Source organism: Pelecanus crispus, chromosome 12, assembly GCF_030463565.1.
Source record: "Pelecanus crispus isolate bPelCri1 chromosome 12, bPelCri1.pri, whole genome shotgun sequence".
Lineage (NCBI taxonomy): Eukaryota > Metazoa > Chordata > Aves > Pelecaniformes > Pelecanidae > Pelecanus > Pelecanus crispus.
The window spans coordinates 8,374,623-8,391,537 of NC_134654.1; the positions used below are offsets into that span (position 1 = coordinate 8,374,623).

A 16,915-nucleotide genomic window follows, 5' to 3' on the forward strand; every position below is an offset into this window, starting at 1 on the left:
TATCCTCTGAGCCCGAAGGAAATGCGAGGTAAGTGGTATTGCTGAAGGGATCTGCAGGGTAGGAGCACACACATGGGCAGTTACTGCAAATTAGCTGATGCTCTGCAAGTTCACACCCTGATTTGCCTTATGGTAACTTTTTAATCTGCCTCCATCACTGTCTGGCCTCCTTGAATTTGCATAACTGTAAAAAAAAAAGTAAGCAGAGAAGTGATGTGGCACGCTAGGAGCTTTCTTTGAAAAACTATCCTCTCAGAAGTCAACTGAAGTGCATTGAAACCCACTACTTCAAAGGCTTTAAGACTATTTTATTGACTGGAAGGAAGATGATGGCAAGATAACTAAATCTTGGAGTACCTTGACATGAAGGCTGAGAAACCCAGGCATGAAGCTGGAGACTCACTGAACACAAACACTCGTGTTCGAGTGCGCCAGGACGAGGAGCGGGAGCCGAAGGAAGAAGCAGGAAGCGGTCTGCCACTGGTTTCTTGATTTTTCCACCTCCTTTACCTTTCTCCAGGTTGGGCCACTCCAGTTAATGACCATGTTGCTGTGGACAGTTACTTAGAAGTTGAAATGGTCATTCTTCCCCATGCAGAAATAAATGCTAAGGCCTTTTGGCATCTCTCTCCCATGAGTCTTTCCAAGCCAACAGTCTTACCTCCAGTTCTACCTGATGCCAGAGCTCCCAGGTTTATACATAAACCAAGGCACAATTTCAGGCTCTTGAAATACTTGGCATATACTTTTTAAGGAAGTCTGAAAAAGACAGTACTGTTATTGCCCGAAGTCCTGCTCCTCTTCCAGGGGAATCAAAGGGAGATGACTTGACTCTGCGCTTTGCAGCTGAAAGGATGAGCGGGACACTGTCCATACGCTGCAGAGTAAGTCCTGGATGAACCAGGTGATTTTGTCTGTCCTCTTTTTAGTCTATGGAGATGCCAAGGAAGAAAGATCTGAGCCAAAATTCTTTCTGCAATGGGAAGGTTGTCAAAGGCCTTTCAGTGTTTTACATCTCAATGGTTCTAGTTCTGTCTTGACCTTTTCACAGAGCGGGACAGCATTTCTGCGTGGTCCAGAGCTGCATGGGAGTCACTCAATCTGTCTCAACTTCATGCAAAGCCTTTTCCTTGGGGCCACCATTGCTGTGAGCTGTCAGTAGGCTGAGAAACAGGACAAGGCAGAAGGGAATGATTTAACATTTCTTTTTGAGAGCCCTGTCTCTCAAATCTAGCAGAGTCCTCTGTGGTGCAAGTCTGTTCAGAGGTAAAGCTGAAGAGAGGTAAAGCTGAAGAGCAGGTTGTAGTACAAAAGCCCAGCTAAGCCACCTCCTGAGGTCCACCTCACCTCACGTAAAGCAATGAAGAAACATCACTGTCACCCGAAGGGTGTATATTCTTCCAAGAATCTCCCCAGAGTGAATAAAGATACTGGGGATCAAGTGCTCCAGAGATCCCACCGACACTGCAGAAGTCACACAAGAACTGGATTTTTGGGACATATTAAAGCAACCTCTCTAGAAATCTCCAGAGAGGGAGGAAAGGCCAGTCAGGCCCAAGAGCCCCTGAGTAGCCAAAATGCCTGGGTTATGTTAGTCTGGGAACCATCTCAGCCTGCAACTTTGCTCATGGGTAGCAATCAGGCTGTCCTTGTTTATCACCTCTGTACCTGCCACAAGATTATTCTCTGATCAGACCTTCTGCAAGCATTCTGAAAGGGCAAAAAAAGAAAACAGATGATGAAAAGAAAGGCATGATGACATCTCTAGAAGCCATCTGCAACTCCTAGCACAATCTACTTAGTCTTTAGCCACAGTTACCAGCCCTGGAAAAGCTCCAAGAATGAAGTGATGAGGTTGCTCTACAGATACAACGGCTGTAGGAGAAGACATCAAGAACCTTCAGTGACATCCTTCAGGGATGTATGCAGAAGATGTGCAGTCCTAGACGGCAAGGGCTGGGACTGGCACCAGTGAAGGCAGCAAGAACAACCCTTCTCATTTTTACTTTCGTGTGCTGTCAAAAAGACAAGAAAAAAATACGGACAGTAGAAAGCAGATCACATCCAACACCCTGAGGACAAAACTGGAGCCTTCATCTGCCCAATTGACAAAGGGTTGGGAGCACAGGGAAAAGACCTCTTCACCCTAGCTGCCATGCTCATTACAAAAGATGAGCATCCTTCTTTGAATCCCCTGCAGCCCTTTTCATCAGTGCTGTTAGATACATCTGTGAAAGCGGCCTTGGGGAAGAGCAAAACAAGCTACCAAACTGCAGCGGATGAGTGCCCACCCTACAGCAGCTCCCTACCCAGCTCCCGGGGTTTCTCTGCCAGCTGCCGGCAGAGGAGGTGCAGGCAAGATTTCTGCTCCCTCCCCTCCTCTCCCCCCTTTCTTTTCATGATGAATCTGGAATTTTGAGGGCCTGCCAGGAAGGAAAGGTTTGAAGGATTTCTCCTTCCCTTTCCTCCTGGCCCAGCCACTCCAAAATAAACAGCCCCCAGCAAAGAAACACAGTACCGCTTAACAAATTCTCCCTGTAAGGATAGAGATTTCATAGAAGAACAGATTATTTCCAAGGGTACTAAGTTAATTACATGGGTAACTAGGAAAAGTTCAAGAAAACAGTTTGAGTTTTCTTATCAGTTTCCCATAGCTTGGAGCAAAAAGAAAATAAAATGCTCTACTGTAATCAAATCATGCTTTCTGAAGCCCTCTGTTGGCAAGTACACAATTTCTTCACCACTTCCATTAAAACAGAAATACTTAGAAGAAAATGACGGCATTTTGAAATGGAAAGAAGTGGGGCCCAAAAGCACCGTGTCAGCTGCTCAGTGTGTTCTTACCTGGTGGGAACGTGATGCCATGTGAAAAAATACCCCCCTTCCCACCGAAAGACAAACTACCTCTCGCTGACTGTGGGGCAGGAGCGGGCCCATGGCCAGTACCTGTGGCACTGAGGTGCCCACCTGGTGCTAACTTATTCCTGCACCTAAGGATACAACAAATGAGGATTTCTCCCATTAACTCGGCAAATGTCTGTAGTATTTCCTATGTAAAATCTCACCCTTGCTAGAGCATTTAACTCCAGAAGCAGCTATTTACCAGCAGAAACAGTGGTGAGATACAGGTATGCCTCAGTGCTGACCACTAAGGGTCTATGGGAACACACAGCATATACTTCTTCTGAAAAGGTGATTTTTGACATCTTTTTGAAGGGCTGACAATAAAGCTATCATGGAAGATCCAACTGTCTCCCTGGAAGACCGTAAGTACCTGCTCCTGACTTCTGAGATGCAACCTTGTGGTTTTGGTTGCCTTCCTAGCTTCCCAGAAATAAACTTTTGGAGATTTAGGCTTGAGATGACAGTCTGATTTTATCCTCGATGCATGCTTCTGAGCTACAATGAACCCTCTCCAGCTTCTTCTGTACCAGGTCTGTGCTCTCACAAGTATAAGCATCTTTTGCTTATGACCATGTGTGTGATTTTAGTAGTTCAGTGCCGATACCACCATACCTAAAGAAAAGTGCAGGTTATAAATATATAAATTAACCACCTTGAGTCATAACACTTTAAAAGTGTAGATGTTTAGTATCAAGCTTAAAATGATTAGGCTCAAACTATACAAGATAATGCCATTGATAGCAACCAACAGTTTGACCAGTCATCAAATGGTAGGAGGGAAAAAAAAGGTGTTAAACCTAGAACTTTTACATCACATGGAACAACCTGTCACAGATGTTTCAAAAGCAGCAAACACACATTTATAAAGAAACGAAGGCATTAAATAGCATTTTTGATACATCTTGAAGAGTCTCCCACCCATTCCTGCAGAACTACTCAAAGCTAAAGATGGCCAAGACGCACATCCAACACAAACGCTGGCTTGGGCGAGGTGCTACGCCGCACCAGGGTGTCCGAGTGTGGCACCGGCTGGATGGATCCTGGCAGTGGCTGGAAGGGAGGGAGCATGCTGGGAAAGCCCAGCCCGACTCCCTGCTCTCCAGGACAGCCAGCTAGACTTTTTGGGACAGAACTACAGCAAATTTTCAGCCCGGCCCTCCAGAACTCCTCATGCCACACTGAACACACCCTAATCAACGCGAAACTCAAGTCTACGAGGCACACAACACATGAGCTTACAGCCTGGTAGGAAAAAGATGTTAAGATACGTACTGCAGGAGATGATGTAAATACACATAGGTCCCTCCAATTCACAATTCAAAAACCAGACACGAGCATGCCAGGTAAAACAGCAGTGCACAGGCAAGCACACGCACACACACACACACACGCTCTACCTGAAACCTGGAGTATTCAAGCTACAGCTTTATTCTACTAGTTTTTAATATATAGTTCCACTGATGGATTAAAACATCTGTTCCTTACTAAACTTAAAAATTCTAGACTCTGTAAACACTGAATATATTTATAGGAACAACATCTCGTAAGGCACTAGAAGAGGAATTTATCGTTATAGAGAGTATCTGTAAAAATAAACAGAGAGTCAAATATCTGGCAACATTCTTTTACATTTTCATTTTTGAATGTAAAGCACTTCTGACCTCAGATGTCTTTAATCTTTTACAATTAGCTAATACATTGTTATGGTGCACAGAACAATCCCCCTTGCAGTCTCAGACCCAAAATACATCTTTTCTGTCCACGAAGCCAGGTGTCCACCTCCCACTGACTGCAGCAGGAATCGTCACACTTGAATTTCACTGAAAAAAGGATACAGTTTGGAAATCTAACACTTATTTATATTTAAGATATTGAAACCCCTTCCCCGCCCTTGCCCCAGAAATCGATACACAAAAAGTAAATTTTCCTCCCCTGGATAAACACAAATCCCCACCAAAGCCAGCCCCTTCATTCCCCTGGACATCACTGAAACAGAACCACCAATGTAAATGTTTGCTGCTTGGACTCAGGTCTCACCTTAATAAAGACAGCCCACGCGTAATTGTGTTTGTATAAAAGATATTTACTTCAATTATCACACCTAGGGTGCTAGTGAATAATAATAATAATAATACATCGTGTGAGTTTCATACAGTGATATTGCTTCTCCATATCATATAGGGACCGTTGTACAGTGCTGAGAACAAACATTATATGGCTAACCAAACAAAGACGGAAGATACAATGCCATTCTGCTGACGGAGGGAGCGCTGCCCTGCTACTGCCAGCCATATAAACTCTTACTTTTATGTTTAAACAAATACCAAGAAATAAAATGTTACAAAAGATGAGTCACAGCAACACAATATGGGCTTCTCAAAGCTACTTGTACAAAAAAATGACACTTTTTTTTGGTCAATTGGGTCTTTGTGAGGATCTTTTTTTTTTTTTTAAATCTTGTGATCGTGAATATAACAAACAAGCTCTAAAAACATCTAAGACTTAGTGCGTTACAGAAAAAATATAAAATACTGCTAAAAATGTAAGACACCACAATACACTGGGGTAAAAACTGAGCTTATTATTAAAAAAAAAAAAAAAAAGTTCTCAGGAAAAAGTACACCACTTTCTGTTTGAGTTCATCTTGTGCTGTGTTAGTAGTCGGGGCATTTCAAAGGTCTGCCCATTATCATGGCAAGTAGTTATTGCACAAATGCAAAGAGTTAATTTTTTAATAAAAAAAAGGGATATGAGGGAAACAATTAAAAAAAAAAAAACCAAACCAAAAGAACATCCCCCCTCCCCCCCGCCAGCCTCCATCTGCTTTGGAATTAAGTTCCAAATTCATACATTTGACATTCTCGCAGCATTTCCAGCGAGTGGGGCGCGTGGTGCCCGCTTTCGGAAAAGGAATGGCAGAAAATGCTTTTCAACACAGAAATGCATAGAGTATTCTGACAGGAACAACCTTTTTTTGTTTTGCAGAGTTTATCCAATAGTTAACGTAGGGCTTTTTTTTTTGTTTTTGCTTTCAGACTACGCCAGAAGAAAAGAACCTCACCTGGGAAATTCATCTGATGGATTTTAGTGGGACACCCTCGAAAGGCAAAGTGCAAATTTGCTTCCAAATCCACAGAAGTGGCGATGTGCCCTGCAACTAGCTCAGCACCTTCCATCTTTGCCCACTGTAAGGTTTTATTGCAGGGCCGGCTGGTTCAGTGCTGACCGGAGGCCCTCTGCATCGTCCCTCGCGCAGACACACGCTCCCCTGCGACGAGCAGGAGGAATTTCTAGCGCAACCGTTTTCAGTTTGGCTTATGCAGCTTTTCTCTCGCTCGCTCACGAAGTGTTACCTAGCCAGGGAAAGCCTGTCTGAACGTGTTTTGACACTGCAAGAAAACTAAACGACTCCTCCGTGACAAAGATCAATTCACAACATGTATTTCCAGAGTTCACACCAGGAAAAGTTGCTGCTGCACAAGGTGATTTTTTTTTCTTTTTTTCTTTTTTTTTTTTTTCCCTTGACCAACTTTGAATGAGAAGACAATGAGCTCTGAATGCAGAAATTCAAACATATGCCAACAAAGATGAACATCACAGGAAACCAGTCTCTCATTTTAAATTAACGCTCTTGAGTAAATCGCAATGTACTTTGACAAAGGGGCACTGCATCTTCATGAAATTCTCTGTAGAGGCTCTAGGAGGCTAAGGGTATTTTCTCTCTCTGTATATTCTAAGTCTCTTCTCTCACAACTGAGGCTTCTTATTCTCAGTCCTAAATTATTTAAAAACTATTTAAATAATATTATTTATTAGGCATTTAGATAAAATACTTTTTTTTTTTTAAAAAAAAAAAATGATTGCTCTAGAAAACACAACAGGGGCACAATGATATGGATACTATGACGAGCCGACACCACCCCGCTCCATCCCTAGGATAGCCCAAACTTTCTCCAACGTCCATTTAGGGGATATGTATACTCCTGTTGTGTTTATATCAAACAAAAACAAACCTCAAAAAGAAACTGTTAAAATTAATCTCATAAATAGGAAATATTAGATTGTTTTCCTAATTACAAACCACCTTTATATATTTCACCTTATGATGCTGCAGAGAGAGCAAGCTTGGAAAATAACACACAAGCGCTGGTAAGGGCTGAGGATGCTGGTGGGTGAAAGCCTGTTCTTTACAAAACCAAATTTAGACTGGAATGACTTTACGGCGCCTCGCCATCCAGAGACGGTACGGCTCTGGGCGTGGAAATGAAGACAGCATGCATTACTAATGGCACGAAAGGACACGGTTGTGGTTAGCAATGGCTGAAGTCCACGAGTGTTTCGTGAATGCTGACAGACCTCCGAGTACGCCGGGCGAGACCGAGCCTTCCGAGCATTAACGCTGCCGGGCGATGGTGGACGTTCCAACCCGAGACCCCACCGTGCTGCTGGGGCCAACCCAGAGGAATTATTCCCTGCCCTCCCCCCCCCGCCCCAAGGAACCTGAATTCTCCGAAACTAGAGCTCGCGCTCGCCTGCGTTTGGGGGCCGGGACACGAACCTCCGAACGCCGAACGAGAATTTCTATTGCACAAAGACTTAACGCACAGTGTTTGAAGTGCTCGTTAGCAAAGGGGCAACTCATGTCGGGCCACTGACACGCTCCTCGAGCAGTGTTTCCTTTCCCCCCACCCAAATGAAAAGCGGCTGTGAATGCTGCAATCTCGATCACTGTGCTTTAGATTATTCTCCATGAAGAGATTAGGAAATAAGGCACATAGCTTTCCAAGTATAGAAAGTTTGTTAACCAGTAAATTTTAGGAAAGTAGCAAAACCTAAAAGCTTAACGGGAAATGCGGTAACATACAGGATTTTGATGACATGCCTACTGACTGAAAATAAAATAATTTCAAGCTACACCAAAATCTTTCCCCCACAGAAAGAAACTGACCCATGATCTCCATCTCTCTGGAGGAGGCGAGAAGGAAATGGAAGCCCTGATCAAGAAAAAAGAAAAGTAGGATACAGATGTGACCTTGCTTATTCCCCGCATGCCTCCTTTATGAACTAGACGCTCAAGTACTCCCTGTATAGCCTGTACTAGCATCCAGAGGTAACTAGGTACTTTGGAAACACTTTTAAAGCTAGTAGTAATTTACCCACATATAAATAATACATCAAAATAGCACTAAGGGTCTAACGTAAGCTAACAAAAGCCAGAGAAGTCTGATTGAAAGCCTGATTGTAGAAAATATTTTTTGTAGTTACTTGGAGACAAGATGGTACTTCAGAGCAAGTCAAGTGCCAAGTTTTATTTCTTCTCTTGACAACACAGACACTTGCCTTCTGAGAGGAACTGCATAACAGAGAATTTCTATCTCATTCCTAAGAATACTTGAATTTTCAGCTTAGGGAGAGCAAGAATGAACCGCGTGCTTGAATTAGATACTTAGCTTAATTTCCCGATCGGCTGTTTTTGCTATTGTTTTAAGTATGTTGCAAATATCTTTACTGTTCACCTTCCTGCTGTACACAGATACAGAAAAGTGTATTTTACATGTGCAAATATCTGGCATATTAACTTCCTGCAAGCCGTATCAAAGCAAAACGTACAGACCAACTGTTAGAGGAGGCTGCAGATGAGGCTTGGCCCTTCATTTCAGATTACTTGGCTTTTGCAGATCTCAGACCCTTGGAATTATTTTTATGTATTCGGAACGTGATCTTTCCCCTCCTCATTAGCTAAACCTGTGTATCTCAAAACAATCCAATCTCTCAGATGGCTAATCCCCTCTTCACAACAGGGAACTTATCTGACAAGTGGGAAAATGGCATCCTCTACACAGTAAAATACATATTGTTTTTTAGCCCTCACTCACCTACGCCCCAAATGATTTCAGGAATTTGGCTGCAGCAGTTCTACTGCACCATTAAGACCAAGCACGTAAATACAACATACACAGAGGGGCTTTTCCATACTGGAATCATGTACATATACACATTTAACAACTCCTAAAACTGCATATTGATTACCCGCATAGACAGAAGAGGATAACACAATTTAACGCTGTTATTCTTGTTATCAATAGAGAGATCGCGCTGTTATGAACATTACGACAGAATTACACAGTAACTATGCAAAAAGCAGGTATGTCACCGTAACAGCAGGAAATTCCTGGCATAACTCTCCATTTCCAAGGATCTTTGGATGAAGATTGTACTATGTAGTACAAGTATCTCTAAAATTCAAACAAAAAGTCAAAGACACGTCATGGGGAGTTCAGGCATCTAACTTTCGCTGTACAGTTTCCCGTACATAACCATAACCGTATTTCGTTATGGTTAAGAATTCAGTCATTTTCTGCACTCGGCTGTTTCAAAATACAAAGAAACTGAAATGATACTATGAAACCAACAGTTTTAATAGTAAGAAATCTGCAGAACTGTGGCAAAAATCTATTAACATCACTGTGAGTAAAGCAAGCTTGAAAAATGGCAGCAATTGTCCTTTGTAGAACAGCTGGACAAGGCAAAAGACAATAATCTAAAGGAGGCATTTCCTTGTAATGCACTTTAGTGCCAGAACGTTTGTGAATAGCAATGAAAATCAGGCCCGGGAATCAGATCAGGTTTTTTTTACATTCAAAAATAGTTGTAGAAACGCAGACTTCACAGACAGCCAAGGACTTTGGGTTTGACATGGAGCACCCAGGTTTTGGGAAAAGCCGGTGTGATGCCTGCATCAGCCCTTGGCTGTACCAGAGGATGTCGGTGAGGAAGCTCACTAATAGAAGTTCAATGAGCGACTTTCTTCAACTGCAAAATGACCTTACAACTAATAATTTATATTAAATATGCCACAGTACCACTTGGCTGGGGGGGAAAATCATCCCTGAGGAGAGAGATGGCACCACTTACCTATTTTTAAGGCTTTTTGAAAACTTAAGTGCACAGGCCTAACGCTAACCTTCTCCAAAAGGATAAATTTCACTGTCAGAGCATAAAAACTTTTTATCCTTGCATATTAATAGGGTAGGGTATAGTACATGACCTGGTCATGTAGGACAAATCAGTCCCTAGGCATAGCATAAAGGGCTTTGCTTGCTATAAAGTTCATTATTAACTGTATTTTATATATGGCATAGTCAATATATCCCATAACAGAGATGGGGAGGAAAGAACAAATTGGAGAAACAGTATTTCTACATTTTAGAGCTCAAATACATAGGTGAAGGAGACAGGGACAACTAAGTCAATTTTCAAACTAAGAAGGTCGAGCCAGAAAAGAAATTCAGATCTCATGCTTTCCATGCCAGTGATTCTCCTTGCAATTTAAAACCACCTGGCAAGATTTTAAACTGCTGGGAAAAAAAAAGTCTTTTGTTTGTACAGAATTTTTAAATTCTCTATTTTTTTTTTTAAAATAAGTTGATTGTATATGCAACACAAAGGAAGAAAATGTCGGTGTTCAAACAGTGGGGCAACAGAAAGTGCAAGGGGAAAATAGCCAACATATCAGTGAACTGAATACTGCTTTGCAGCTGTTTTATCTGTGTGAGTTAAATTTAGGAATATGAGGCTATAAGCAGCTTGTCTCATCAGGGCCAAAGCTGCCACTCACTCACGGGAAAGACTTGATTTGGTTTTAGTGAATGTCAAATCCGGCCCCCACCTAAGAACCAACTTTTCTTCTCCTCCTATGCGTCTGATAGTCTTCAAGAAACGCTCACAGCTCAGCCATACACAGCAGCTTTAAGACAGAGAACAGCCTAGGATACGTACACTGGGTGCAGAAGAAAGAAGAGATAATTTAAGAAACTCACTTGTTAGAAAGAGACACAAATGAAGCAAAAATAGTGCCCTCCATCTACATGTTAAAATGTCACCGCTTTACTTTTGGTTTGCAACACGTTGCTAAGATTACTGATCTCTTTGCAACCTTGCTAAAGGCACTAGTCCAGATTACTGCGACATTTCAGTTTAAATAAACTATTTTGGATTTAAGTGCAAAGAAGCGTCCAAAACCAATTACTTTTTCTTGTGTATTCTCATAATTTATATATGGTCAAACTTTTTTTCCTGTTTCTAACCTGCCCTCTTTTTGCCAGGAGCATTTTTATTTCATATAAGTTTTAAGAACACTCAAAATTATTAATTTTAAGATAGAAAATGACAGAATTCTGACTGCCACTGTGCTATTTCATTACATTATTTTATCAGATTTCCCTCAATCCTATTTTATGTAAATTTATCAGCTTTGTAGTTCGAGTTATCACCAGAGTGATGCATTTCTCTTAACTTACCATTTCTCCCATGAAAGGATTGAAAAATAGCAACTTTTAAGGAATTGGATCAGAGAATATTGCATAGAATTCTGTCGTGTTCATGAACCCCTTTCTCTACACCATTCCCATATGAACAAGTTACATAAAAATAATGCAAAGATCTTTCACCTAATGAGAAAGGCACATACATTTTTTTCTTTTTAACTGTAAGACAGCTCTTTCCTAAACAGCAAGGAGTTTATCATTAAAGGACTCACTAATTCACGATATAGGCAGAGTGCACTGACACAGGTTCCCTTAAGGAGTAGCTCTATGTATAGGCATTTTGGAATCACAGAATCACAGAATGCTTTGGGTTGGAAGGGACCTTTTTAAAGGTCATCTAGCCCAACCCCCCTGCAGTGAGCAGGGACAGCTTTAACTGGATCAGGTTGCTCAGAGCCCCGTCCAACCTGACCTTAGGTTTTACAGATGAATAAATAAAATGGCCAAATTTTATAGCCTCAATAACAATTGTAATTAAACGCATTTCTGCCAATAAACGTGCAATTCTGTTGTCTGAAATATGTATCCTCAATAATGGAAGCGTATTGACAATCATATTGTATGACTCCTCTGCCAAGGGATATTCTTCCCTTGCTTTTAGCGAAGTATTACACTTTTTTCCTTCCCTAACCATCCAGAGAGAAAAATCGACAGTTTTAACTGCAGTACAAAGCTATTCCTGTTAAAATAGCCTGGGCCCTTCATCCACAGCTTTAGTAAGAGCACGGAACTGGAAACAGAAGGAGAAAATAAAAATGCTTTTATAGAACCTCAGGGAAAAAACAGACTCTGGCATTACAGATTTTCTGAAAACTACCTGTGCTTTTATGCATCAGGAAAAGAAACGCCATCAGCGAGGGCTCTGTTGCCACGCTCTGCGCTCTACAAAAATGACTGCCCTGTGAGACGAGTGCCACGTCACAGGTGCCTAAATAACGCCTTTTCCCTTCCTGCGCAATCAGTGACCCAAGAGGGTAAAAAGTCACCGTGCTACTCTTTGGCATTTCTTCTCCTCCAACTTTTTATCCTTTTCTTTTAATTAAGTAAAAAAAAGTTATTCCAATACACATTTTCCTAAAAGCATTACTTTTAAATGCTGCACCTGATCAGAAATGTAGCTAAAATCTTTCAGTGTTGCTGAAGTTCAGTCTCTAAACCGGGGAGGTCTCTGCCAGTTCGGAAAGCCAGTAGGTAACTCATCTCCAACAAGAGAATCTCAGCAGTAGTTCAAGCTAATCCATTTTACTTTCCACTGGAACACAAAAGCAGCTGTGACCTTGGCTAAGAATTGGGAACAAACAGCTGGGAACATCACTTAAACTCTAGGAGCTCGATCTGAGAGTGTTCGTCTGCCCGTGCCCTTAAACACAGTGGTCACGGAGGAACCCAAAGTGACTCCCGGCAGGATGGCCTGGGTCACCCCAATAGCATCTCAGCAGGCTAATCCACATTCAACGCAGATCATTAAATATGAAACAACAAAAGGAGCTAAGCCATTAATAAAGTGCCAAAAATATAGGAAATACTGACAGCATTTTATTTGATTAATTTTATAATAGATACCAATGACAACCCTTGGCAGGATGGAGTGACTTCTGACTTATGAATGCTGTCTTTATCCAGCGAAATTACATGATTCAAATGTAATAATGGAGCTTAGAATTAACAGTTAGTGTTATAAAAGAAAGATTTCCTCTAGGGCAAGCTACAGATATGCTTTTTGAAAATCATTACAGCATTAAAAACCGGGCAGATGCTAAAGAACCCTAAAGAACTAGTGGAAACCTGAAAAGCAAAACAAAAATAAACAGAAAAAAAAGATACAAGTTTCAAGGCACTTACGTATTGCTTATTAAAAAGAGAGATTGACCTTAAGTGCTGCATTTGCGTTGAACCTGTGAATACAGTTCTGCTGTCGTATAATGCAGCAAGAGCTCTCAGTAAGCATCATGGAATGCAATCATATAGACACAGGCACAAGAACAGTCTGGGGAAGATTAATTTAAAAAAACTGTCAAACAGAAAAAACCCTCACTATTGAGAAAGCCGAGAGTAACCACTTGACTGCATCAAGCACCTGGATCTCAAATCAGCAGACAAGGACAGTAGAAACAGACTGGCAAGTGTATTGCCTAGAATTAATACAAAAAACCCCAACCTCAACCAAACAACAACAAAGAAAAAAATAAAGAACATAAGAAAATATCTGCGCCTTCTAGTCAGAAGTTTTGCTTCTTGACTGAAGGCGCATCTTGTTACGACTTGTATTAAGGTATGTGTATTTTTACCAGGACATGCATGTTTCGATGGAGCTGTGCTTTGTAAGTCAAACCAGGACACTGTACAGATACAGAGAGGTAACACCTTGCTTCACCACGTTATTTCCCTCGCTGCCCATTCCCGCGGACTAACTGCGCTCCAGATAAGAAGCCGTAACCGCCTCCAGCACGTGCTGTCACATACTGGTGGTCTGCTATTACAAATTGTCTCCTCAGCTCATCACAGAAAGGGGCAGTTGCTCTCTCCGTTTCTCAATTTTAGTTTTGCATCACAAGTCCCCAATTACCCAAGGAGGTATCCTGAAACAGCTAGCAGTAAAAATAGGAAACAAATCCCTGCCTTTCAGCCTCCTAGAGCCTTCTTTTCTTAATCATGAAAAGGATTGATTTTAGTGTACTGATTCTTAATTTGTGAAAACTTGCGCTAAGTGCTGCTGTTGCATGTTAAGAGACTGTAAATGAAATACGTAAGTTCTAAAACATCATGCAAGAAATGTGGTTTCACATCTTACAGTCAAAAATCCTACTAATGAATTAATACAAGCACACTGAGGTGTAATATTGGGAACATACCTTTAAAGTCGGAACTCCTCTCCCCATCCCTCCCTCCCCCAAAATCAGAAAAGTAATATTAATTAAACTTAAGAAGTAATGAATGCACCATTAAAGTGTCATCAAAAAGATGCTGACCTAAGACAAAAGTTCAATGATACACAATACGGTCAAAAAGTCTTCAATCAATAATATACAGTATGACAACTACATCTTGTAAATTATACCCAATACTGCCGGCAGTCTATCCCTCTAAAGAATATTTGCCCCCTTTCATCCCTTCCTAACAATCAGATAATAAAATACAGCACCTATAAATAAGCAAAAAAAAAATTATATATATATATATTTTTATATATATATATATTCCGAAATCATCTATTGTTAGTTTTAAAGATATGGCAATAAAGGAGTCTAAATTAGCAAACTTGTAGAAGCCATAACTGATAAAACAGCTTATTGAAAAAAGGTGGCAGTAATGCACTCTATGTGTGCACAAGTACGTAAGAAAATACACAGACGTATAAAATTGCACGCACACACTCACGCACACACATCCTTCCACACACCTCTATGCTCACGCATATACATATAGACAACAGGAGGAGTTAGAGACAAGTTAGAATTTGATTTGTACTTTGATCAGCCCTAACCTGTGCATAAAATAATGGAAAAAGGCTGTATTTCTGCAGGGCAGAATAGTCTAGACCGGGACTCGAGAGCATGAATGTTTTGGTTTGGAGTCTGGGCTACTTCCGTCCCAGTAAGAGCCCGTCTGGTCATTGCCATGTACTCTTTTTTCCACGCGAAAATACGCTTCCCACAACTAAAACGTATTTAAAATCAGTGCTTGTGGTGGGAAGAGAGTCAGTAAATGGCCACCAACAGCAGGAAAAGTTCTCTATCTGAGGCAGCTCCAGTCCCCTCTTAGTGGTGTGTGACAGCAATCGTACACGTGAATTACACTTTACTCGATTCCAGGTAAGCTGAATATTTCAGGTTACGGAATATGTCTCCGAAGTAGCAGGCTGAAATGTTACTGGCCAACGTTTTTGAGTGATCTGTCTTTACTGAAAGGAAATTCTGTACACTACGAACCAAGTGAAATGATCAAGTACATGCTGTTTCTAAGTTGTCTCCTAAACCTCCTAGATATGAGGTCTGATCAGCGTGCTCTGTGGTTAGAGGTTAAAAAGCAGATTATAAAATACCTAGATTCAGATTTTTTTTTGTCCTGATTTGGCCTAAAATGGAGTGTATTAAACAAATTCTGGTCTGCAAAAGACCAGAATCAGTTAAAGCTATGAAACAATGTGCACTACGTGTCAATATTCTATTTCACTTACAAGAAAACACTAAGTCAGCTACCACAAATTAAGATATTTTCCTGATGTGACTTTTTTTTTGTTTTGTTAAAAAATATGTGGAGTAAATGTGTTTTTTTTTTTAATTCAAAGTTTCAAACAACAAGATTCTTTTCTTTTCTTGAAAATATGTAGGAATCCAAACTAGTGTGTTTAGAGTCGGTTGACTGTGCAATCTCTTAGTGGCAACTGAACAGCTACAAAAAACTTTCTTTTTTTTTTCTTTTTTTTTGAAAAATCTCCCCTTTTTTCCTGGTTTAAGAAGATAATAGTGTATTATCGCTCTGTAGCCATTAGATGGCAGATAAAAAGCCCCCTTTTAATATGTGGGTTTGATTTTTTTTTCTTTTTTTTCTGTTTTTCTTTTTTTAAAGCCCACACCAAAGAGGAGGGCACAAGGCAAAGCTGTATGAGTTATTCCAGAAATTGTGGAAATCACTTAGGGCAATAATAAAAACACTTCAGGGTACAAAAAAGCTTGACTACACATTTCAGTTTTCTTCCTTGAAAACACAAACATAAATTGGGCTTAACGCTCCTTTTTGTTTTCTATATGCACCTTGGCCTATGGCGTTTTTGCCCTGTGGCCCGCAGGGCGGTTAAGTGCGCAACACAATAAAACCAGTAGAGGTCCAAGTTTCACTTCCCAGCTCTCCAGAGTTGGGCGAGTTTAATCTCAAAACTCCCACTCGACGGCCTCTTCTCGACTCGCGGCCTTCTCCAGGCGGTGGATGATGTTGTTCAAGTTTGCCGCTTTCTTTTTCCTCAAGGAGCTGTCTCGCGTGTTCCTGGAGCTCACCGCCTCGGACAAGCCGAACAAGCTCTGAAGAGAGTTGGCTTTCTGCGAGCCTGCGGCCGGCGTTGAGCTCGTACTTGGCACACTGGAGATTTTCTCTGAACTTTCTTTTGACTTGTAGGAGCTCTCCCCTGTAAGGACTGAGGTGGAGGCAGCTGAGGTAGAGGCATCCCCTTCCGTGGCAGAGTTTGGCAGTGTCTCCAGAGCTTCTCCTGGGCGCTGCGATGCCGGCGGAGAGCTCTGGCGCGGTGCTCTGAGCCTGCCCTCGTCGTCGGTGTCCTCCAGGCTCTCCGCCTGGAACGGCTCCGCTTTCTCCGAAGACCTGGCGCCTTGCAGTGCCTCTTCCCCCGCTTCGAAAGCCGACTCCGCTGGCCCTCCCTGAGACTTTGTGGTTGCATTGCTGTACTCATCCGCCTCTGGGCCACTCGTCTTTCCTTCAGGTGGGCCTTCTGCGTCCACGCCATCGCAGCTGTCTCCCTCGGAGCTGTGAGCGGCCCTGCTGCTTCTGGCGGAAGGAGAGTCGCTCGACCCAGCCTGGCTCTGGCTCCCGGCCTGGATCTCCTCGATGAACAGCTCCCGGCGGATGCGAGACCTAGGAGACAGGGGAGAGGGATGGTGAGCCTGCCGGGGGTCACTCGGAGCCACCCTGCTCTACCAGATACGCCATTCAAAACACCCTTTCATAAGACGCCA

At 41.9% G+C, this 16,915-nt stretch overlaps 1 protein-coding gene across 6 annotated transcripts in view; it reads right to left on the minus strand.

The window, feature by feature from the left end:
* CUX1 (cut like homeobox 1) overlaps positions 1 to 16,915 on the minus strand; it is a 286,475-nt gene that overhangs the window by 15,379 nt on the left and 254,181 nt on the right. Inside the window, exon 24 of one of the 6 annotated variants that reach the window (XM_075720278.1) lies at positions 16,103 to 16,814. The exons of the other annotated variants lie outside the window; for them this stretch is intronic. Within the exon in view, the coding sequence (XP_075576393.1) occupies positions 16,103 to 16,814 (712 nt within the window). Of the gene's footprint in view, positions 1 to 16,102; positions 16,815 to 16,915 lie in introns of those variants that run through there. 6 annotated transcript variants of the gene reach the window in all.